Source organism: Schistocerca serialis, chromosome 1, assembly GCF_023864345.2.
Source record: "Schistocerca serialis cubense isolate TAMUIC-IGC-003099 chromosome 1, iqSchSeri2.2, whole genome shotgun sequence".
Classification (NCBI taxonomy): Eukaryota; Metazoa; Arthropoda; class Insecta; order Orthoptera; family Acrididae; genus Schistocerca; species Schistocerca serialis.
In genome coordinates this window covers 831,085,461-831,111,095 of record NC_064638.1, presented here as the reverse complement: position 1 = coordinate 831,111,095, position 25,635 = coordinate 831,085,461, and the positions used below count along the sequence as shown (strand labels likewise).

Genomic DNA, 25,635 nt, shown 5'->3' with positions numbered 1-25,635 from the left:
ATGGATGTGTGTGATGTCCTTAGGTTGGTTAGGTTTAAGTAGTTCAAAGTTATAGGGGACTGATGACCTCTGAAGTTAAGTCCCACAGTGCTCAGAGCCATTTTTGAATGACTTTGAAATTTAGTGTGTGCTAGTGCACCAGCTGATCGCAGAGGGACTTATTAAGAGTGCTGAAAGCGTCGCTAGTAGTAAGTTTGAGCCATGATGGAGATTCGCAAATGGGGCTCGCGTGCATTTGCGAGGCGCGATTGAAGCCCATGTGAATTTCTAGCAGGCGTCACACTCGTGGGTTATAGTTGGCTGAGAAAAATCACTGACAGCAGTTCATCTCACTCCACGTCCGCCCCGGTAGCTGAGTGGTCAGCGCGACAGCATGTCAATCCTAAGGGCCCGGGTTCGATTCCCGGCTGGGTCGGAGATTTTCTCCGCTCAGGGACCGGGTGTTATGTTGTCCTAATTATCATCATTTCATCCCCATCGACGCGCAGGTCGCCGGAGTGGCGTCAACTCGAAAGACCTGCACCCGGCGAACGGTCTACCCGACGGGAGGCCCTAGCCACACGACGTTTTTTTTATCTCACTCCACAACATTGGTGAGTTGTCATAAACGTCTGACATTGAGTAGTTCTTAATCACTGTCATCGCTGACCAACCTCTACATAAAATTAGGGCAGTCGACGACGCCAACATCACGGGATTGTATGACTGCCACTCAGAGTGATCAGTAATTTAAACGGTAAATTCCGATGTCTCTTTTAAAAGCAGTTAAGCACTGAAAGAAATTTGCGTGTGTTGTTATACTGCCACGTGCTCATCGCCTGGTGTGCAGTATTACAGCGTTGTTTCAACAGTTGACGTTTCATTATGAGTTTCCATTATTTTCAAGATTTTCTCGTTCTGTTTATTTCATCTAAAAATACACTGGTGAGCCAAACCAGCCCACCGTAACTTTGGATACCGCCCGTTGGCTTTGCGCGCAGACACGGTCCGGGGAATCACCCTAGCGAAGATATGAGCTGGAAATGGAGGAACAAACTGATACAAGTGACTTTGACATAGAGTAGATTATTCTTAAGCAGAGCCTGTGAACGAGTATCTCGAGAACGGTGAAGTTGGTCGAATGTTCACGTGCTACTGTCGTGATCTACGGAAAGAGATAGGACAGTGAAACTACCATTAGGCGCTAAATGGTTGGACGTTCACGACTCTTAACAGAACGTGGGGTTTGGAGGCTTGTCTGTTCTGTAACGTAGGACAGATGGTGATCTGTGACGTACCTGCCGAAAGAGCACAATGCTGGTGCACGTAAAAGCACATCGTTCATCGTACATTGTTGAACATGGAGTTCCGCAGCAAACCACCCCTACATATTTACACGTTGACCCAACGACGTTGTCAATTACGATTGCAGTGTACACGGGATAAGCGCTATTCGACCGTCGATCAGTGGAAACGCGGTCAGTGGAAACGTATCTGCTCTTCAAGTGAATCACATTTTTACTACGCTAGGTCGCCGTCATCGAGGTGAACGACGGCTCGAAACGTGCTGTGCGCCACGGACTCAAGCTGGTGGGAGCAGTATTACGCTACGGAAGACATTCTCCTGCGCTTGAATGGGACCTGTGGTAGGAATCGAAGACACGCCGACGGCTGCGAACCACCTGCATCCCTTCACGCTTCACTGCTGAGGTCATCGGTCCCTACGTTTACACACTACTTAATCTAACCTAAATTAATTTACGCTAAGGACGACACACACACACACACACACACACACACACACACACACACACACGCCCATGCCCGAGGGCCGAGGGAGGACTCGAACCTCTGACGGGGGGGAGCGGGGGGGGGGGGGGGGGGGAGGGAGGTGAGCCGCGCGAACCTTGGCAGTGCCACCTAGACCGCGCGGCTGCCACGTGCGGCGTCTTTCCCCATGGCGATGTCATCTTTCAGCAGTATAATAGTCCGATAGTCCGTCTTTCGGAGCCAGAACCATGTTACAGTGGTTTGACGAGCATTATAGTGAACTCACCTTGATGTCTCGGCGATCAAATTTGCCTGATGTAAATCCTATGGAAGCCATATATGTCGCTATCGGACGCCACGACCACGAATACAAATCAGCGGCCCGTTACTTACGCGAATCATGCGACCTGTGCGTAGCCATCTAATGCCACATAATTCCACCAATCTACCAACAAACCTTCGGAACCCTGTTGTGTGGAATCAATGATGTATTTCGTTCCAAAGACAAAGAAACGAGCTATTAAGGAGATGGTCATAATGTTTTGCCTCATCAGCGTAAATATCTAAAGGTAAGTGTTAGTGTGCTACAGCATCTATATATTGTCGTGTTCAAGATAATTTCACTCTTGCAGTAAACAGAGTACGTTTTACTGTATTAAGAATATTCTGTGAAAATCATTGAGCAGAGTTATTCACGCATTATAAATCCAATAATTTCAGGAAATATTTGTTTAAGTTGGCACGACACAAAATTTTGTAATCGACTTCCACGCGCAATTGCGCAATTGTAGGTTATGTACAACACTGCTTTAATCAACTGGTTTTGCAGTTTGTTCAGTTGGATTAACGACCGTATTATTTCAAACTGCTTTTCAACCAGCTATTCAATGTTAACTTTTATTTCCGTGGAAGCTCAGAAACAAATTTACTCGTTTCATTCATTAATAACCTCATTTTAAAAATACTATAGTAGTTGAGTGTGCTGTAACTGCTATTTCGACAGCGAGTTGTGTACGTTTCCCCATTTCTGTTTTGAGTCGACAGCCTTGCTTGCGAAATCTTAAGATATGCGACTACACGGTCAAATGGTTTAATCGGTCGCAGCGTGGAGTCTCCGCCAAGTCACCCATTGTTTCGAAAAATGCGGTCTGTGGAACAGTGCGCATATAGTGAAGGACCTACACCATCAACAAGTTTCGTGGTGAACTTGTTTTTTTTACGGTGATGGTCAAAACTTCATTAGTATTACCCCTCGTGCACAGAGACCCCGCTGCACCACTCCCTACCATTGGCGTCTGTCAGTTGCAAAGCTATTCTATTCGAACTACAGGGATGCATTTCATTCTCTCTTCTATCTGATGTTCTGGGATTACTCTGCAGCAAGACAAAGAGAACAAATGGTTCAAATGGCTCTGAGCACTATGGGACTTAACATTGGAGGTCATCAGTCCCCTAGAATTTAGAACTACTTAAACCTAACTAACCTAAGGACATCACACACATCCATGTCCGAGGCAGGATTCGAGCCTGCGACCGTAACGGTCGCGCGGTTCCAGACTGTAGCGCCTAGAACCGCTCGGCCACCCTGGCCGGCGACTAAGAGAACCTCATACTTACTACAAGTATCCATACTATTTACATGCCATACGCAAGGCAAGGTGGTAGTCAGTGGTAATCTCCCTGTACTCGACCGATGGCTCCATGCTAGACTAGTGTGTGTGTGTGTGTGTGTGTGTGTGTGTGTGTGTGTGTGTGTGTGTGCTACTCAGACAGAGTGACAACGAGCCTCACCTGCAGCATGGACAGCAGCTGCTCCTGCTGTATGAACAGCGCCGATTGCAGCGCTGGGTTGCTCGCCGTCTGCAGCTGCTGCTGCACACCTTGCAGCTGGTCCTGCAACACAAAGCACAACACGTCATGTCTCTCAGCATCATACTGACGACACGGGGCGGAATTCGTTTTTAATGTTGGTGCGTTTACGAAGATATTCTTAGCGCGTTCTCGCTCACAAATTGTTGGGTCGGTTTGTCGGGAGGCAGATCTCAGCTGAAGCGATCTGCTGTGCACTGGACTTACGCGCCCTTCCACACTAGCAGCGCAGAGCTTCGTCTTCGACTCACTGTAGCCGTCGTGTAGCTTGTTATGTGAATCGCTGCTAGTCGTTTTACAATAGGAGTGCCCAACCTTTTAGCTGACCTGCGACACATTGGAAGAAGACGAGTATATGTGGGCCGCGCATAATACTGTATGATAGTTTACACTACCAACAAAAACAGCTGAAAAAAATAAAAAGAAGAAAAAAAAAAAAAACAGTATCGACCAATGACAATAGCATTGTGTGGCAGGAGTTTCAGATTGAAAACATTCAATTGATCGTACCTTTACATAAAAGGAATTATAAGGAATTTCTTTTTTTCTCAGTCGTCTGATAGATGGTTGCTTTGGGTCGCATGGGGCCCATGGGATGTTGGCTGGATACCCCTGTTTTACACAGAGCCGAATGGAAACCCTCAGACGGGACGGAGTGGGCCGCTTGTTACGTGCGTCATACTTTACCGCCCTTCGCGCGCAGTTTCGGCACCACCGTAAAGTCACCAGTTCAGTTGTTTCTGCCCATTATACACTGTTTATTACTAGTGTACAGAATAGTACAAGTTTTCTGTGCGTGCCTGACGATGATGACAATAGTAGCTACATTCGACGTATTGTGAAAAATTAGTGAATGCATATTGTGAAATCATGATGAAAGGACAGGAAACGGGATGCACAGAAGGAAGATGAGATCGTTTTAAAAATGGGATCATAAAGGCAGCTAAGGAAACGCTTGGAGTCAAGGAGAGGAAAAAAGTAAAAAAGAATGGGTAACACCAGATATGATAACCAAGATGGATGATCGCAGGAAATGAAAAACTGTAAACACAGAAGAAGGGAAACGCAATTACAGGAGGTTGAATAATGAATTAAGAAGGGAGACAGAAAAAGCAAAGGAGAAATGGCTCACAGAAAAGTGTGAACAGAGAGAGAAATTAGACGAAGAAGGAAAATATGATTTTATGTACAAAGAAGTAATGGATTTGACATTCAGGGAAAAGAGAAACAACAATGGACTAAGAAGCAGAGGCAGCAGACGGTAAAATGGTGAGTGAACCCCAAGAAATACTGAGAAGATGGGAAGAATATATAGAATGGCTATACGCTGCAGACAGCCGACCAAGTGAAGAAGACCTTGGCATAAAGGAAGAACATAAAGTTGCAGATGATGACAAAGGAAATGCAATACTAACTAGTGAGATTGAAGAATCTGTGAAGGAGATGAAAAATGGAAAGGCAATGGGAATTGATGAGATTCCCGCGGAACTGTTAAAGTCATTGGAGGAAGAAGGGAAAAGGGAGTTGACTGAACTGTGTAATCAAATATACATGGCAGGAAACTTTACAGAAAGTATCGTAATACGTATAGAAAAGAAAAAGAACAGCAAAAAGTGTGAGGAACATAGAATAGTGAGCCTGATATCGCATGCAGCCAAAGTCTTTCTGAGGACGCTCAACAGAAGGCTATATGGAAAGCTGAACTGCGTAATAGGAGATGAACGATTTGGTTTCAGGCGAGGAGTGGGAACTAGAGATGCCATTGGGCTATTGAGAGTGATAGGGGAGAGGTACATGGAGAAGAAAACGAAGGTGCATGTTGTGTTCATTGATCTTGAGAAGGCTTTTGACTGCGTCAGACGGGACAAACTGATGGAAATCCTAAGGAAACATGGAATTGACTGGAGGGATAGACGGCTAATTAGGAATTTCTATTTGAACCAGAGAGCAAGAGTAAGTTCAAAAATGATCAAATGTGTGTGAAATCTTATGGGGCTTAACTGCTAAGGTCATCAATCGCTAAGCTTACACACTACTTAACCTAAATTATCCTTTTTTTCATTCCATCGAGTGAAATATATAATAAATAGCGTATACCTTCATTGTTTTAATACAGATCTCAGAAAAACAGCGGAATTTTAAATCAGAAACCTTGCTTATATACATTTGTGAATAGGCTTAATTCTTGTAACGTCTTTTTTGATTTTCGGTAATTTAATTGATTTATTCTAGCTAAAGTATTATTTTTGCCATGAGTGAGAAGTGCCTGACTTGCCGTAGAATTGTTAGTTCCGGGGTTTGGTGTGATGGATGTAGTAGTTTTTTTCACTGGGGGGACTGCAGTGGCGTGGGTGTTGGGAAAGTGGATCAGGCTCATCAGTGGTTATGTAGGATTTGCAGCAGAGATAGGAAGATAGTGGAACAGGAGGGGAAAATTGCTGCCCTTCAGGCTGAGCTAGATCAGGCTAGGGAAGATCTGGACAGGTTAAGGAGGGAGAAGGGCAAAGAGAGGTGGGAAGTAGCAACAGGTAGCAGAAGGAACAGGCCTAGAACTAAGTCTGACAGTTTTGTGGTGAATGTCAAAAATAAGTTTGACCTGTTGCTTCAGTTAGAAACTGATGAGCCTCAAGCAGAGGTAGGTGTAGACAGGACACAACAAACTTTCAATAGGAAACTGAAAAAGAATGTAGGAAAGTCATCGAAAAGGAAGAAAGTTTTGTTGTTAGGCAGTTCTCATGCCAGAGGTGTAGGCCAACTTCTGCAGGAGGAATTAGGACCAGAATACCAGGTCACAAATTTTTTAAACCAAGTGCTAGTCTGGATCAGGTGACAGAGGATTTAGGTTCACTCTGTAAAGGATTTATCAGGGAAGACACCGTGGTTATTGTGGGAGGGCCAGGGAACAGCATCGACAGAGAGCCTGGGTACAGTATAGAGTGTGACCTGGTAAAGATTGCATCAGCATCGAGACACACCAATGTTGAATTTATATCTGTCCTGAGACGCCATGACCGGCCTCATTTGAACTCTTCTGTTGGGAGAGCTAATTTGGAGTTGGAACAGCTGCTTGGGTCGGGTGCGGGGGCTCATATTGGTGTGGTTCCTGTTGATTATCTCAGTAGGTGGGACTATACCAGGCATGGCCTACATCTCAACAGGAAAGGGAAGGGGAAACTGGCTGGGGTAATAGCAGGAAATTTAAGGGGGGGAGGCACTGCCATGAATGGTAAAATACCAGTGGTTACAGGTGTTGGAGCAGCACCTTTTTTAGGATAGGTAAGACAGAAAGATGTCAAGTTCTACGAGAGGTCAGGATTGAAACAAATCTTCAGTTTAGGAAAGAAATTAAACAGCACAATTCTACCACATTTGATCACCAATCACAGCTATCAATTATAAACTTTCACCAATCACCAGAAATTTTATCTCCACCAAGTTGTATCTCAGTCCTAGGTAATTGCATTGATGAATTAAAGTCACCCAACCCAGTTGACATAATCTGCCTCTCTGAACACCATGTGACCACTGGTATAGCAACTAGGCCTAAGCACAATGAGAAACTCAGACAGGAGAGTACTGCAAATGTTAGAATAAGGAAAGGTTCTCATAAAAGTATAATTAAAAATAATGTAAGTATATTTCATCAAAATATTGGGAGTTTAAAGAAAAAAGTAGATGAGCTTCTGGTTTGTTTAGAAGATTTAGAAGCTGAGAATGAAATAGATATATTATGCCTGTCTGAGCATCACATTGTTACTGACATGGATAAGGTAAATGTAAGTGGATATAAGCTCTCTGCACATGTAATGAGAGAAAATATGGAGAAAGGAGGAGTTGCCATATATGTCAAAAGTCATCATTGTGCAAAAAGTATAGAAACAAAAAAGTTTTGTGTAGAGAAACATATAGAAGCATGTGCCTGTGAGCTTAAATTAAATAAAGGCACATTTGTAATTGTAACTGTATATAGGTCCCCATCAGGAAATTTTCATCTATTTTTGAAAAATTTGGACTCCTTGTTGTGCTATCTGTCAGACAGGGGGAAGCAAATTATTATTTGTGGGGACTTCAATGTAGATTCTCTGAAAGAGGGTAATAGGAAAAATGACCTTGAAGTATTACTCGGTTCTTTCAATTTGACACCCGTTATTGATTTTCCTACTCGGGTGGTAAAGGATAGCAGCTCACTGATAGATAACTTCTTTATAGACCAAGATAAGTTTAACCAGATAAATGCTCAGCCTGTTGAGAATGGTCTTTCTGATCATGGTGCACAGCTAGTTACAATATATGACATAGCTCCATTCAGCAATACTAAACAGTCCTCCAAAGTAGTACGTTCAGTCAACGATTTAACAATTGCAAATTTCAGGGAAAGCCTACAGCAGTTAGACTGGGATGAGGTGTACTGTGATCCTGATGCCAATTTAAAATATAATTTATTTCATGACATTTTTGTAAATGCATTTGAAAACTGCTTCCCCAAGAAAATAGTTAAATATACTCGTAAGAAACCTTGTAACAAACCATGGCTTACTAAGGGTATAAAAATATCTTGTAACCGGAAAAGGGAAATGTATCTGACAGCAAGAAATAGTAGTGACCCCGAAACTATCAAAAATTATAAAAGCTACTGTGTTATATTAAGAAAAGTTATTAAAAAATCCAGGAGTATGTGTATCATGTCTGAAATCAGCAACTCTGATAATAAAATTAAAACAATTTGGAATATTATTAAAAGAGAAACAGGTCAACCAAGAGCAGAGGAAGACAATATTACCATCAAATTGAATGAAAGCTTTACGAACAAAAAGTCAGAAGTTGAAAATATTTTTAATAATCATTTTCTAAATGTTGTGGATATAGTAGGATCCAGGTGATCATTAGAAGATGCTAGGCTGTTAATGGAAGAGGCCATACCTATGCAATTTGATACAATTGAAATCTCACCCACTTCTCCCTCTGAAATTAGGAAAATAATAAACTTGCTTAAAAGCAAAAACTCACATGGAATTGATGGCATTTCCAGCAAAATACTAAAAGCTTGTTCTCAACAGATAAGTAAGATTCTCAGCCACCTGTGTAATAGCTCTCTGGAACAGGGCATTTTCCCTGATAGACTGAAATATGCTATTGTTATACCTTTGCATAAAAAGGGGGATAGATCTGATGTCAACAATTACCATCCAATCTCCCTTCTAACAGCTTTATCCAAAATTTTTGAGAAAGTAATGTATTCAAGAGTAGCTTCACATATCTGTAAAAATGAAGTACTAACAAAATGTCAGTTTGGTTTCCAGAAAGGTTTTTCAACAGAAAATGCCATATATGCTTTCACCAGTCAAATTTTGAATGATCTGAATAACCGAACACCACCCATTGGGGTTTTTTGTGATCTCTCAAAGGCTTTTGATTGTGTAAATCATGAAATTCTGCTAGACAAGCTCAAGTATTGTGGCATGAGTGGGACAGTGCACAAATGGTTTAATTCATACCTAACTGGAAGAGTGCAGAAAGTTGAAATAAATAGTTCTCGTAACATGCAAAGATCAGCACATTCCTCAAACTGGGGAACTATCAAGCATGGGGTTCCACAAGGGTCAGTCTTGGGTCCTTTGTTGTTCTTATTATATATTAATGACTTGCCATTCTATATTCATGAAGAGGCAAAGTTAGTTCTCTTTGCTGATGATACAAGTATAGTAATCACACCTGACAAACAAGAATTAACTGATGAAATTGTCAATACTGTCTTTCAGAAAATTACTAAGTGGTTCCTTGTAAACGGACTCTCACTGAATTTTGATAAGACACAGTACATACAGTTCCGTACAGGGAATGGTATGACGCCATTAATAAATATAGACCTTAATCAGAAGCATATAGCTAAGGTAGAATATTCCAAATTTTTAGGTGTGTCCATTGATGAGAGATTAAATTGGAAGAAACACATTGATGATCTGTTGAAACGTTTGAGTTCAGCTACTTATGCAATAAGGGTCATTGCAAATTTTGGTGATAAACATCTTAGTAAATTAGCTTACTACGCCTATTTTCACTCATTGCTTTCATATGGCATCATATTTTGGGGGAATTCATCACTGAGGAATAAAGTATTTATTGCACAAAAGCGTGTAATCAGAATAATAGCTGGAGTCCACCCAAGATCATCCTGCAGACATTTATTTAAGGATCTAGGGATATTCACAGTAGCCTCTCAGTATATATACTCTCTTATGAAATTTGTTATTAACAACCAAACCCAATTCAAAAGTAATAGCAGTGTGCATAACTACAATACTAGGAGAAAAGATGATCTTCACTATTCAAGATTAAATCTAACTTTGGCACAGAAAGGGGTGAATTATACTGGCACTAAAGTCTTTGGTCACTTACCAAATAGTATCAAAAGTCTGACAGATGACCAACAAGTACTTAAGAAGAAATTAAAAGAATTTCTGAATGACAACTCCTTCTACTCCATAGAGGAATTTTTAGATATAAATTAAGAAAAAAAAATTTAAAAAATAAAAAAAAATAAAAATAAAAAAGAAAAACAAAAAACACAAAAAAATAAAGTTGTTATATTAACTTAAGTATGTTGTTAAATTAACCTAATTATGTATTAGAAAATTCGACTCGTTCCACATCATTACGAAATATCGTATTCATGATCCATGGAACTAGTATTAATCTAATCTAAATCTAATCTAATGTAATCTATCCTAAGGACAAACACACACACCCATGCCCGAGGGAGGACTCGAACCTCCGCCGAGACCAGCCGCACAGTCCATGACTGCAGCGCCCTAGATCGCTCGGCTAATCCCGCGCGGCAGCAAGAGTAAGAATAGGAGATGTGATGAGTGAAGAAATTGAACTGGGAAGAGGTGTAAGACAAGGATGTTGTTTATCACCAACACTGTTCAATATATATCTGGAAGAAGTTTTGATGGAAGGAGAGGAGTTTGCATAGGGGGTCGGAGAGTGGAGTGTATAAGATTTGCAGACGACATGGTTGTGATGGCAGAGAGTGCAGGAGAGATGGAACAAATGTTAGATGATCTAAACGCAAAATTCTACACTAAATTTCAGCTAATAATAGCGAACAGAATACCCCGTTTGTAACGCCGGAAATGCATATCCTTCTATTTCCATCTAATGTACTATGAATTTTTTCCTTATTTTGTTACTTGAAGATATGACATTTCTGTGTCTTTATATATCGCATGCAGCCAAAGTCTTTCTGAGGACGCTCAACAGAAGGCTATATGGAAAGCTGAACTGCGTAATAGGAGATGAACAATTTGGTTTCAGGCGAGGAGTGGGAACTAGAGATGCCATTGGGCTATTTATGTCGATGTATAATTGGTTTGTTTTGTAAATATTATTTGTATTTTTACGCTGGGTCTTGCCTAGGGAAAACTATGCTATCGAACCATACATCGATAGGTCGTGTGGAGAACCAAAGTGTTTACGATCTTTGGTAGTGTGAACTCGGCCACGTGGAGGAGGAGGGCAGTGGAGCAGGTGTGTTGTGTGACGCTCCCGCGAGTTGCCGCACTTTCGGGGTTTGGTAGCATGTAATTGCGCTCGACTTGCTATGTTAGTTTCTGACATGGTGTCGCGGACGGGAAGCGTTAGCTGGCACACATCAAGAGCCCGTTTCGGCTGGAGACCGTGTCGAGAAGAAGGCTCGCCAACATCCAGCTTCTGTAACAGCGACGGCCGACAATGAGTGACCGTCGCCACCTCCTCGATCGACGACTTCAAACCTTCAATCAACCAACAAGGAATACTGGTAGCACGTAAAGTTTTAGAACTGTATGGCAGACCTCAGCTATTCAAACTGTTAAATTTTTTCTCACTAAATTACAGCAACGTAGCATGAACCTTTGTTGCTCATTGTCCGAATTGCATTACCAAGCAGGGTCCCTTCCTTTTCCGGAATGAACCCGAGTGTCGTTGAAATTCAAACGCCAGCATTAAAGTAATATCATTCGATTTCACTGCTTTAATTTCAAAGTTCAGTTAAGGTATTCATAGCTGGCTACAGTATTTAGATTACACAAGCACAAATTAAGAGTGCGAGTTTTGTTACCGTATTTTAGCTTACCTGTGACTGCAGCTCAGCTTGGTACGTACTAAATTTTACTATTGTTAATTATTCATAATCATTTAATTCAAGTTCAAAGTTAAATCTCTTATTTCTAAATTGCGTAGATTCAAGTAGCTTTTGAAATGATTGTTGAGGTAGCCCAAGACTAACCGTATTTTACTGAATTTCGATGTGCTTCAGAAACAAAGCTCACTATTAATTTCAGTCACTAAATTAACTTTCAATTTCCCGGTTTTATTAATTCTTTTGCTAAATTAAGTCAGAGTGTAGCGAAATTTATTACTTCTGACAAACTGTCAGTTTTCACACTACACGTGTCAACCTTCAGTTGCCACGCTTCTAGTGCTAATTATATGTGTAATAACCTTTCTTTTTCAGTTACTATAGTAATTGTCCATAGGACTGGCGACCGTAATTTCCCCCAAATCTCAATTATCTAATTACCGCTAGTTAATTGTTAACGTAACGGCCGCACATTTACTTTCTTTATTAACTTTACCCCTTTTCAAAATTAATTTCCACCAGTTTCATTTGCATTTTTCCTTTCATTTAGATGTAACCCTTTCCTCCCTCTTTACCGACAGATTAACTTCGGTGACGATTGCCTTTCCCAAATTTCCATTAGGTACACACGGTTTAATTTTTCACTGTCTTTAAGGTCGATAAGTGAGGAGGAGGTTACACGTTCAAGAATCACAAGAGGGTGAGGTATACTTGCAAAAGACCGGGAGATACCGGAAGGTTTCCGTTAGATTACATCATTGTCAGGCAGAGATTCCAAAATCAGATACTGGATTGTAAGACATACCTTGGAGCAAATACAACCTCGGACCATTACTTAACAGTGATGAAGGGTAGACTGAAGTTTAAAAGGCCAGTCAGGAAGAATCACTGCACAAAGAAGTGGGATAAGGAAGTAGTAAGAATTGATGAGATACACTTGAAGTTCTCTGAGGTTTTATAAAAACTGTGATAAGAAGTAGCTCTGTAGGCGGTTCGGTTGAAGACGAATTGGCATGTCTAAAAGGGGCAATCACAGAAGTTGGAAACCGTAGGTACAAAGAAGGTAACTGCGAAAAAACTGTAAGTTACGGAAAAAACACTTCAGCTGATCGATGAAAGAAGGAAGTACAAAAATGTTCAGGGAAACTCAGGAATACAGAAATACAAGCCACACAGAAACGAAATAAATGGGAAGTGCAGGGAAGCTAAGACGAAATGGCTGCAGGAAAAATATGAAGAAGTGGAAAAAGAAATAATGATCGGAAGGACTCACTCAGCATAGAGAAAAGTCAAAACACTCTTTGGTGAAATTAAAAGCAAGAGTGACAAAATTAAGAATGCAATGGGAATTACACTGTTAAATGGAGAGAAGAGTGCGGATAGGTGGAAAGTGTACATTGAAGGCCTCTATGAGGAGGAAGACTTGTCTGATGACGTGGTAGAAGAAGAAACGGGAATCGATATAAAAGAGATAGGGAATCCAATATTAGAATCAGAATGTAAAAGAGCTTTCGAAGATCTACTACTAAAATTGCATACGAATATCTCAGAGGCCTACTCCCTGCTGCCTCTCAGGGACATAACCAATCTTAAGCTACGCCTCGCGTCGTCAGGAAGCGTCAGCGAACATCTTGTTCTCCACGACGTGATTTATCAACCCTACACATTTCTGCAAAGGTTTTGAAACACCGTCTATATATATTTGTTTGTTTGTGTGTGTGTACGTGTGTGTGTGTTTGCTGACAGGTTTTACTTCATAACAAATGGTTCAAATGGTTCCAAGCACTATGAGACTTAACTTCTGTGCTCATCAGTCCCCTAGCACTTAGAACGACTTAAACCGAACTAACCTAAGGACATCACACACATCCATGCCCGAGGCAGGAATCGAACCTGCGACTGTAGCAGAAGCGCGGTTCCGGGCTGAAGCGCCTAGAACCGTTCGGCCACCCCGGCCGGTTTACTTCGTAACATTTATCGTGAATATAGTCTATGAACAAGTAACTAACAGTTACATTAGATGGTGAGAAAAGTAGTAGATTACTTCAGAAATACAGAAAAGTATGTCGCGATTATTGGACGACAGATGTCTTGTGGTACGATTAGGAAATAAACAATATAAGGTGCCTCTTTATTCGACACTTCCATTTCTACCAATTATGCTCTATTTGTAGTGCATCGCGATATCTATCTTCGTCATGCTTTACACGGGTCTGTTATAGTCAGTTTCCATTAATTGGTGCGAACACTGAAATAACCTCTCTGGTTCACCGCTCATATAATTATACATCTTTGCGGTTTGCTTTCGACGAAAGATGCTAAGTCGTGTTCACTTCACTTCACTCACAGGAATCGGGCTTCGTGCTTACGCGTAGTGAAGTGGGGGCTCTTAGGTTGCTACACTTAATTGAATGAGATGTGATTACAGTTATGAGCCAAAACATTATGACCACCTGCTTAATAGTTTGTTTGTCCGGCTTTGGGACGAAATGCATCACTGTACCTGTGTATCAGGGATCCGACAGCGTTTGCTGGTAGATTTGTGGAGGTATGTGGCATTAGATGCCTACGGATAGGTCATATAATACCCGTAAATAACGGGCCGCTGATTTGTGTAAACTGGCATGGCGCCCGATCAAGATGGGTTCCATAGGATTTACATCAGGCGAATGTGGTCGCCGAGACATCAACGTGAGGTCACAATGAGCTCGTCAAACCCCTATAACATGGTTCTGGCTCCGAGACACGAGCAGTTATACTGCTGAAAGATGACATCGCGGTCGGGCAAGATATCAAGCATAAAAGGGTGCACGTGGCTCGTAGCTGTCACCGTGTCTTCGATTACTACCACAGGTTCCATTCAAGCGCAGAAGAATATCTTCCGCAGTATAACACAGCTCCCACTAGCCTTCACCCCCGCCGCGCAGCACGTTTCGAGCCGCCGTTCACCTCGATGACGCAATTGTGGAGACGACCATCGATCTAGCGCAGCAAAAATGTGATTCGCTCCAAGAGTTCCATTGATTGACGGTCGAATCGCGACGATCCGTGCCCACTGCAATCGTAACTGACGATGTAGCTGAGTCAACATTTGAACACGCAGGGGTGGTCTGCGGATGATGAACGGTGTGCTTCGAAACACTGTGCACCATCGTTGTGCTCTTACGGAAGAGATGTCACCTCCAAACCCAACGTTCTGTGAAGAGTCGTGGACGACCAACCATTTAGTGCTTAGTAATAGTTTCGCTGTCCTTCTACCTCTTTCAGTAGATGCTAACGACAGTAGCACGTGGGCATTCGATCAGATCTGAGGCTTCGAGATACTCGTTCCCAGGTTCTGTGTAGTAATAATCTGCCTTCTGTCACCGTGTCCCGTGCCCACAACGCCACCAGGCGACATCCAACGTCGCAGTGAGCAGTGATCGTAATGTTATGGCCTATCAGCTTATGGAATCGTACGTTACCTTTTCACTTCCTCGCACTGTAAATTCAAGGACATTCTGCTCCCCTGAAGCACAAAATCGTTTTCACATACTCAAGAACTCTGAAACGCGAATATGATGTTTCTGTTGCTGGTTGTAAATGTAAATCTTGTACTTTTGGGTTTGAATAGTTCGCGGCGTTATAATGTCGTTTCCTTACATTCAGTTAAAATATACTTGCTTGTCATAGCATGTCTATCACAGTCAGTGCAAAATATCCCTCATCATTCTTTGCATTAAGTTGTCACAGAGTGCCACGTTTGATGGGCGCCATGAAATTTTTACGATCACTTCACGATACACAGTGACCAAGGGTCTGTTGTAAATCAACTAACGAACACCGATCGAATGGAAACAGAAAATGAGCGACGTTTCTCTGTGCGCTATTAATTTTCAGGTGCTCATAAAGCTAGATCGACAGATACTGTTTTGTTGATTGTTGACTGTTGTTTGCCAGACAGTACGTTACGTAACTTCGCTCACTCTTACGATGTTATGTAGAAAAAAAAGACACTCTCATACCCCTTTCAGCAGTAGTATCATTTAAGTTCAAATGGTTCAAATGGCTCTGAGCACTATGCGACTTAATTTCTGAGGTCATCAGTCGCCTAGAACTTAGAACTAATTAAACCTAACTAACCTAAGGACATCACACACATCCATGCCCGAGGCAGGATTCGAACCTGCGCCCGTAGCGGTCGCTCGGCTCCAGACTGTAGCGCCCAGAACCGCACGGCCACTCCGGCCGGCATCATTTAAGTACCTAAGTCGTAAATCTTGCCTGCGACTGAACTGTTGGAAGACACTTTTATGGTATAATATAGCTATGGTAGCAGTAGGAAACAACTGAAAGGACAATACTAGCCTAACGTATCCCGTGTTTCTGTTCTTGTCGCAACCTGCTAGACGGTGCAGTGATTACCTCCTCGTGTAGAAGGCGACACCGCTATAGCACTTCACTTGAAACAATACCGGAGCGGACCTAAAAATGGTTCAAATGGCTCTGAGCACTATGGGACTCAACTTCTGAGACCATTAGTCCCCTAGAACTAGTTAAATTTAACTAACCTAAGGACATCACACACATCCATGTCCGAGGCAGGATTTGAACCTGCGACCGTAGCGGTCTCGCGGTTCCAGACTGCAGCGCCTAGAACCGCACTGCCACTTCCACCGGCGGAGCGGACCTAATAGCTATCTCTGCTGATACCTTTCTCTGACGGTTCTAGGCGCTACAGTCTGGAACCGCGTGATCGCTACGGTCGCAGTTTCGAATCCTGCCTCGGGCATGGATGTGTGTGATGTCCTTTCGTTAGTTAGGTTTAAGTAGTTCTAAGTTCTAGGGGACTGATGACCTCAGATGTTAAGTCCCATAGTGCTCACAGCCATTTGAACTATCTGAACCTTTCTCTGATGTAAACATAATGGTACTGCCAGTCTAAATGGGATTGCAGCTAACCTTGTCGCACATAAAGTGTGCACAGTACTGCGAAACGTCTACGCTTTCCTACATCGGATTTTTGTGTATTTAAATGAGGACAAGCTACCATTACTGGCGTCGTCAGTAGTTCATCACAATTTTACTGATTAACGTAAATAGAGTAACACCATATAACTAATTTTTCATGACTGGGAAGTGTTAAATAAAAATGTGCTTCATTACACAATAGACGTCATCTTGGTCTGAGTCAAATAATGATAACCACTTTCAGTTGTTGATCAACCATCTTCATATCATAGCACCTAGTTCAATTGGTTTCATAAAGTAGATTGTGAGGAGATACAAATAGTGGTGCACTGGAAACAGAAAATTTCTAAGGCGCTCAAACGTGTCCAATGTACTGCCAACGCGATCGACAGCACCATTATTGATTACGTCTCACAATATGCTTAACGATACCAGTTGCATTAGGGACTTCGCTATAAAGGTGGTATGAAACTGCTTTATATTGTGATCGAGACAAAAAAATTTACTGTAAACTATTACAGATCGCACGTATCCTTAATTAACTGTTGGTTGGTTGATTTGGGGGAAGGGCCCAAACAACGAGGTCGTCGGTCCTGTCGGATTAGGGAAAGGTGGGGAAGGAATCACCCCGGCATTTGCCTGAAGCGATTTTGGGAAGTCACGGAAAACCTAAATCAGGATGGCCGGAGGCGGGTTTGAACCGTCATTCTCTCGAATGCAAGTCCATTGTGCTGACCATTGCGCCACCTCGCTCTGTAATTAGCTGTCAGGTCTTACACACAAATAATAAGTCAGTCAGTTCGACTTCCGGCGGCCGAAGTTTCTTTATTACTGAAAATGAACCGCCCAGTTGGCGAAAGTAAGCAGCAGGCAGTCTCTGATAGCCTAGTTATTCGTCGATACGCATTCTGTTTCAAAAATCATCACAGTGTACTGTGGAGGAAGGTGTGAGCCACACTATTGTGAACTGTCGGTTGGTTCGGTCCACTGAGCTTTGCTGTGCCGAGAATAGAAAGACACCGACTGGACTCTACTATAGAAGACTAGCTCTTACCATAGAGGTGTGAAGTGCTGAATCGAAGTCCTAGGTTGTCGAAACGGAATTGTAACTGCAGCGAGGATATTTCTATCGACACTGCACTCATCTAAAGAGTACTGCGTATCAAACTGAGTGAGATTACCACTTAAGAAGGGAATAACAGTAATGAGAAATAATTTCATCTTTGTCGGCGCCTGTAATGTGCTTTATTAGTATGCAAAGCTATTTTTCATTAATGGATATCGTTTAGTTTGACCATAACGTCCTAATGGAAAAACAGTAATGACCTGTCACTACGTATGCTTACCCGGTGGAGTAACTTGTGATATTCTTCTCGGATTTGAGGCCGGATCTTCCAATCAAGTTGACTCAACATTTCAACAATCCACCCGGCAATCACCTTCAGGTGAGACTCTGCTGTTACTGAGTCTCTTCGAACTGGTTTGTGTCAATTTGACTTGAAGATCCGGCTGCAGATCTGACATGAGTGTCACATCAATTCTGGCCTTTCTGCAACATAGTAACACTTTTTCGTGTGCCATTAGCTTTTAAGCCTGTAACTGTCGTAAGACAATGGAGCTTGGCATCTTTGTGGTGTCAGCGTGTGTCAAAGTAAAATTTAACATTGTTGTTAGCATTGGTTTATACTGTACAAAATTCTCTGGCAGCTAACGCGAGCCCTGATAACTGTACAGGAATGTCGCTAATATGGACGCAGTTCAAGAATTATGATCAAAACTTAGTAGGTTCTACCAGAAGGAAGTACCTCTCGGCCAACAGGAATTGTGGTGGTTACAACAAAAAACCAGGGGAGCTGATGAGCTTCGTCTTCCAGTGGTACGGCATAATGGCAGCACTGCTGACGAGACGCCGACTTCACAGAGGCGTATAACAGCCCACTAATTACCTGTTCTCCGGTTCCCCGTATCGTGAGCTTCAGGATATTACCGTCCCGCAATTTACCAGTTTTCGGTACTTGTGGGAAAGTCGTGTCCAGATGCTGGATTGAGATAGTCACGGCTGTTAACAGACCCATTCCACAAACCTTGGACTGTGTGCACGTACAAAACTGTTGTGACTTTAGGACTTCTGTCTCGGGATCTTCGGCTGACGTTTGTTTAGCGATTTTCCTGACTTTGCGAGGTGCTGGGGCTAGCAGTGTATTTAACACTAAATTCTTCTCGAATCTTCATATGGAAATGATGCTCTAAGCCCCCCCTTTTCTAAGTCCTACTTTTGCTGTTGCACATGGATTAAGAAGAAACGCGAACTGACTGTAATCGACCCTGCAAGTGGAGTAGAAAAGAGTTTGGCACCTGCAATAATTTAATTTGATAGACATTAATTAAATAATGGAAAGTTTCAGTAATGTAGTGAGAAATGAAAGGGTTGCTCTACCGATACACAGAATGAAAGTTCTGTCCAAAATAACAATTTGATTTATTATGACTAAACTCAAAATCATAAACAAAACACATGAAACATTTACAATACATCAAATTGGATACACAAATAAATGCTGTGAAGGTGAAGTTGTCCATAAACTAGATTGTGACATTTATGATGAAGTGGTATGTGGAGCCAATTCCTAGCAACTCAAATCTTAAGAGAAACACCCAGCCAACTCAACATTAATTGCTGCTACGGTAGTGATAACTCAGACAATGAACACCCAAGACAGAACAAAGTTAGAAAAGACGAACAGGCGCGCTCTGTTGAGCTCTGATTATCACAGTGCAAATTCCCTAGTCTGCCGGTGCTGCGGACATACATTACCAAGCTGTCTTCTTAACTGCAAGGACACGATCTGGCGTACCGGAAGCGATGGCTGGTTGCTTTTTACGTCCCGTCGTGGTGATGATAATGTCGCGAGTATAGCCCGAAACAAATTGTCATGGTCTGGTTGTTCCAGACTTAAGACTTCCTATCAATACAAATGCGCCTCTGAGGGAGACGAAGAAGGCTCGCCACACAATCACTGACGGTACAGTGATTGCTTTTAACAAGCGAAGTCACACAGTAACTCCGATACAGTCAACTTTAGCCAAAACTGCCCAAGACAGACAACATAGGCCACTTGTACGCAGAACGCTCAATTGCCAACTGTACTTGGAAAGTTACGTTGAAGTCGAAACTTCAGCAACTTCGTTAAACAGTTACAATCAAATAAAAGTATATTAGGCAGCCAACAGAAGGCAGGCTGTCCAGAGCAGCAAGAGCTCAGTCTTGTAACCTACTCCGACTGAAAGGCGAGAATCAACTCCCTTCAAGAGCACCTGTACACACCGAACACAGAACATTCCCGCCCCCACGACAGTGGCCGTGGTTAAACGTTCCAATCAGCAACTCAAAAACCGGCGGAAAATTCCACTCTATTGCCGAAGCGCTACCATTCCACCAATAGAGATTCTTGGTGCCAATTTCTGCGCCGATTTTGCTACGTCACGGAGCTATGCCCTGAGCAAGCCAATCACAGTTACGATTTTGCAGAAAACGCGGGAATTTGCCCTCCAAGACTGCCTGTGAACACAAGTCATTCCCATGCCTCGCTGGTAGCCCGCCAGAAAGTGTTTTCGCTAAGTTTCTGCGAAGTAACGGAATCTCTAGCCCAGTCGCTCCTTCAGGCCCCTGCGGGCGTGTCTCCGCCGCTATTGTGACAATGTCGGCGTCTGGAAAGCATTCACTTGATCCCTCACACCTGTCGGCTTAACCCTTTCAAGATCAGCATAGCCGGCCTGTCACCGGACCACCCGGGTGACGCAGAGTAAGATGGAAATATGAGAGGGGGCTTCTGCCACCTCTCAACTTTTCACCAGTACACGTTGTTGGCATTGTCAAAGGTACTCATTTCACAGCTGATAGTGGACTGGAGTTGCACCTGTGTCAATATTTCAGGGCTTTTTCCTGGCATTACCACTTTGCTTCTCCCGCTGCTACCCGCAGAGGTCGTTCACTACAGCTCACGAATCCAAGAACCGTTTACTTTGATGTTTTCTTCCTTTTTGTTGTAACTGTTCTCACGTTTATGAATTTCTAAGGTCTCCGTGAACAGGCTGTTGTGGTAGCTGTTGTCCACAGTGAGAATCTCTGCGTCAGCGAATTTAATTGTGCGGCAGGTCTCTCACTGCATGTTCTCCGCCAAGGACGATTTCTCCTCTTCTCCCAACCAGCAATACGGTTTGTGTGCAGTGATCCCACTATTGACAGATGGTCCAGCCATTCCATACATAGACTTTTCCACATTTACACAGTATGTGGTATATTTCCGACACTGCATGTGGGTCTTTTTGTCCTTTGCTGATATGAGACACTATCGAATCTTCTTAGTCACTTAGTAACTTTGTAAATGGTCTTCACGCCATGATTGTGCAATATACGGCAGATTCTGTCCATGACCCCACGAATGTATGGTAGAAAGGGCGTATCCGACAATTCTTCTTCGATTGTGTTACCGAGTGTTAGATTTCGCGACACTTATTACGCAACTGGTGGAATACCCATTCCTTCTCAGAACGGATTCCAGGTGTTTATCTCGTGTCCGAGGTGCTGTGGTTAATGTATGCACCGTAAAGAGAGGATTATTCAGGGAATCCCTAGTAATTCACAAACATGAGAACAGTTGCAACACGATGGGTGAAAGCTTCGAGGTAAGCGGATGCTGCATTCCCGTGTCGTAGTGAACGATCGTTGCAGGTAGCAAGCGGAGGACTCATGGGCGCGAGAAGTACATATAATCTTCAGCCGCGAGCTCGACTTTTGCTCGTGTTCTGTCCTGTCCCAACGATTCCCGACACTGAACGTACATACCGTCGCTGACGTCAAAACTCGGATTACCACATTCCTAAAACTGGCGCGAAATTACTACGAAATTGCTAGGGAGTAACATAATTATCTCAACTGTGATTCGATTGATAGAAAATCTCTATTATCAGTCCTGGAAGAAATGGGTTTGGATAAGAAAACAACTAATATTATAAAAGCGACCATTACAAATACATTTTCGAAAGTTAAGTTTATAGGCGAATTATCGGAACCCTTTGAAATAAAAACGGGAGAGCGACAGGGGGATGGGCTCTCACCGTTGCTGTTCAATTGTGCGCTTGAGAAAGTAGTCAGAGAATGGAACATAAATATTAACCGTGGCATAAGACTGGGTTGCAAAAAGAAGAACCTTAAAGTAAATTTCATTGCTTTTGCACATGATATGGCCCAGTTTGCTGAAAAAATGGAAGAAGCACGGAGGCAAATCCTTGAACTAACGTCACAAGCATCTAAAATAGGTCTTCACATCTCTTTTGAAAGAAATAAGATACTGACAGACACCAAGCACTCATGTAAATACCTCAAAGTTCAAGAGCAGAAGATAGAAATAGTAAAAGAATTCAAATATCTCGGAGAATGGATTAGTTGGAATGCTGGGAAAAGCAGAGCAATGGAATCCAGAAAACACAAACTTGAATTGGTCTGCCAACTAACAAAAAATACATACAACAAAAAATCTCTTTCATGGGGGTTCAAAATTACACATTACAAGACAGTGATTAAACCAGAAGCACTGTATGCAGAAGAAACACGAAACATGAATTGTAAAGGCCAAATGACGAAACTTGAGCTAAAGGATAGAAAAATTTTAAGAAAAATCATAGGGCCAAAATTTCAAGAAAATAAGATTATATACATAAAAAATGAAACTCTCTACAAGAAAATTGAAAAACTTTCAGATACTATGCGAAAAAGGAGAATAAATTTGTATGGTCATCTTCTCAGAATAAATTTCAACAGATTAACTAAACAAATCTTTGACTTTTTCCGTAAACGCAAAATGAAACCCAACTGGTTTAAAGAAACTGAGAAAGACCTAGTAGAATTAAAGATTTCAGAAAATTCACTTATTGATCGAACAGCTAAATTAAATACTTAAGATGAAAACATATGGTTCCAAGACAAATCTACCGAAATTCCAAACCCTTCATCTCGGAAGAAGAGAGGAAAAGAAGATCAGAAAGAATGAAGAAATACTGGGACCTAAGAAAAGAACAACGCACAAATAAATGATTGACCCAGCATACCCCAAACAGGGTGTAACGAAGAAAGAAGTAAGATCTCAACAAAAATTTAGAACAGTACGAAACCGCACAAACTAAGTACAGTAGACACAAATTCCTACTCGATTACTAACAAGAATACGTAACACAACTATACCAACACAACACACATCTAAAAGCAAAGTTTAACAGATATCTCCCCGCTTAAGGTGACGTCAAGGCGAGGCCTTAGGGAAAATCTTCTCGCAGAAGGCAGTTAAATGTAATAACAGTAAGTCGACTCCCGTCTGCCACCAGCAATGAAGTGTGAAATTCTGACAGTACCAGCCACCAGTGCGGGCGAGACGTCAGGAAAATTCTTAAACGAACTTCGGCCGAAGATCCCGAGACAGAAGCCAAGAAGTAATAAACAATAAGTGGCCACTAAAACCCTAACAGTATTTTGCTATGCTTTCACAGCGAGGAGATTTCATGGTTATAGCGACTCCTTGACCAACGACGGAGGAGCAAAAGTACGTTTGCTGTTCCCTCTCGCCATTTCTTTCTTTTTTTTGTCGCGGTGCTGGGTGAAGAGATCACACCAAAAGTTCTCAAATGAAGCGCCTATTCACCACCACCGAGGCGCATCATTTCAACTACAGTATGGAACGAGCTCTTTTTGTGAGTGAATTCATGCAATACAGGGAGAATTGGCAAGAACTGATCAACAAATTTTGGACATTTTCTATCAATTCAGCGTCTGCATGCATCGAGACAGCTGAGATAAAATCGACAGTATCACTCACAACAGGATGCTGAACGAATTCGAAAGCTGCATCGAGCAACAAAAGAAAAATTTTGAATGACGCAAAATGGAGATGGGAAATCGATTCCCAATATGTCATACACTTTGGGCAACCTAAGCAAATGACGGCTGACGTCAGAGGAATTAAGTGTACTTCGAAAGGGAGGGAATTTTTCTATCATCCGCAGACCATTACCCGCAGGGAATATCGTTTCTAAGGCTTAAGTACTTATAAGAACCGTTCCAAGGTGAAAAAAAAAAAAAAACGGAAAATATGCTGTGAAACCTCCACGACACGGGACCTAGCAAAACTACAAGCTTGTGAACCAAAACTAGAAATTACAAGCTATCAAGACCAGTAAAACCTACAAGAGCATTTGATACTACCTGCCCACAACGGAAATGCGGTCATTGTAATGAAAACCGAAGATTAGGAGCAGAAGATACATGACGTATCATATCCGACAACGTAACGGAAGGTAAGTATACATCCGACGCAGCGGATCATACGGAATACGAATTGGTTAGTCAAGGCGACTTCCTTCTCTGCGGATGTACAGAGGAACGGAGGCCCTACCATCTCAGTTGCATGTGTTACCAAAATCTAGGAAGATGGTGTGCTATTAAGTTCAATAGCAGGTGTTTCAAACGCAGCGATGTATAATCTGGCGAAACGCTTGACTGCTCTGCTTTGCCTACAAGTGACAAAGACTGACTCATACATAAAGGACTCGGAACATGTCACAGAGATGCTGATGGAGCTAACACTGGGACCAAACGACATCCTGATCAGGTTTGATGATGTTTCTTTTTTTGCCGAAGTGCAACTTAATGACGCTCTATAACGTACTGTTTCAATTTTCCTGCAGGACGTCAGCAAGCCTTTCAGGCATGTTTTACCACAAACTATTTTAAGTGGAAACGGGATTTCCATGAACACGTTGAAGGTGATGCGACCTCTCGGGTTTTCTCGGTGCGACTGATTAATGGTGTACTTCCGGGTGTTTCGTCGAGCTGTTGCTTCTATTTTATGCATCGAGAAATCTGTAGGAGTAAGGAAACTGTATTTCTGCCAGCCGACAAGGGCAACGCTACAGTTGTAACGTAGTGTGTGGACTACAACAAGATTACTTTCGATCTTTTGAATGACGTTGTTTACAGACAGATATATGTCTATTCTACGAATAAAATCGAGAGGAGGAGGATGACTCTTCTCACTGAGTCAGGATCGCTACGTAACGCCTGTAAGAGTCTCAAAACAAAGGCTTTGGCTGTCGCTCCAGCACTTGCTCCGTCCTTTTAAGCCCGCGAACCGCTGCATTGCGCATGCAGCCACAGATACACAAGGCGCCAGACACGTTGATCGGCGGCAAAGAGGTACGACATATGCGTTAAATTAGATCTATGGCTGCACGGTCGATCCACACGGTGACATCGAAGTATCAATACGTGCTGCACCATTGCGACGTCTTTATGAGTTTACAACAGGAAGTGCCGGATTCCATTATTTGTCCAAGCTGAAGCCGCTATGTCTGTTAATTAAACCCGTCGCCAATCAAATTTCAATTGCTTATTTCACTACGATAACGTCGAAATTTTAGCCTCGACTTCACCTTTCTGGGACTCAGTAGTGAGGGGAAAAAAAGGAGAGAGAGAGAATTAAAGGGCGTAGTGAGCGCTGGAAATCGAACTCGGCTATAAACAGTGGGGCGAAATCAACAATAAAACACAGTCTGGTTGGAGTCCAACAGAGAATAGGTGTGACAGGAAAACTCTCAGTATCCGAAGAAGATGGCTGAGTCAGTCATCAACATACAGTGCATAAAAAGGAAAATAAAAAACAGCTCAGCAGAATACTCGAAAGCACACCATTAAACTAGAAGATGTCGCCATGAGTAGTCCACATAGTTCAGCGGTTGGCAATTTCCCCAGGGAACATTTCGGAAGACAGGTGGTGGACTTGGCACCTCGTAAACCTAAGGTGCGTATACGTACATTGACATCTTCGTCGTGAGAAGCCATGTTAAAGAACAACTCCATGACTTCTCAAGACATCTGAACAGTCCCCATACCAACA

The 25,635-nt window shown here is 42.4% G+C and overlaps 1 protein-coding gene across 1 annotated transcript in view; it reads right to left on the bottom strand.

Annotated features, from left to right (window-relative positions):
• Positions 1-25,635, bottom strand: part of LOC126438108 (peroxidase-like) — a 181,745-nt gene that overhangs the window by 124,352 nt on the left and 31,758 nt on the right. Inside the window, exon 3 of the mRNA XM_050090519.1 lies at positions 3,541-3,642. Within this exon, the coding sequence (XP_049946476.1) occupies positions 3,541-3,642 (102 nt within the window). The remainder of the gene's footprint in view (positions 1-3,540; positions 3,643-25,635) is intronic.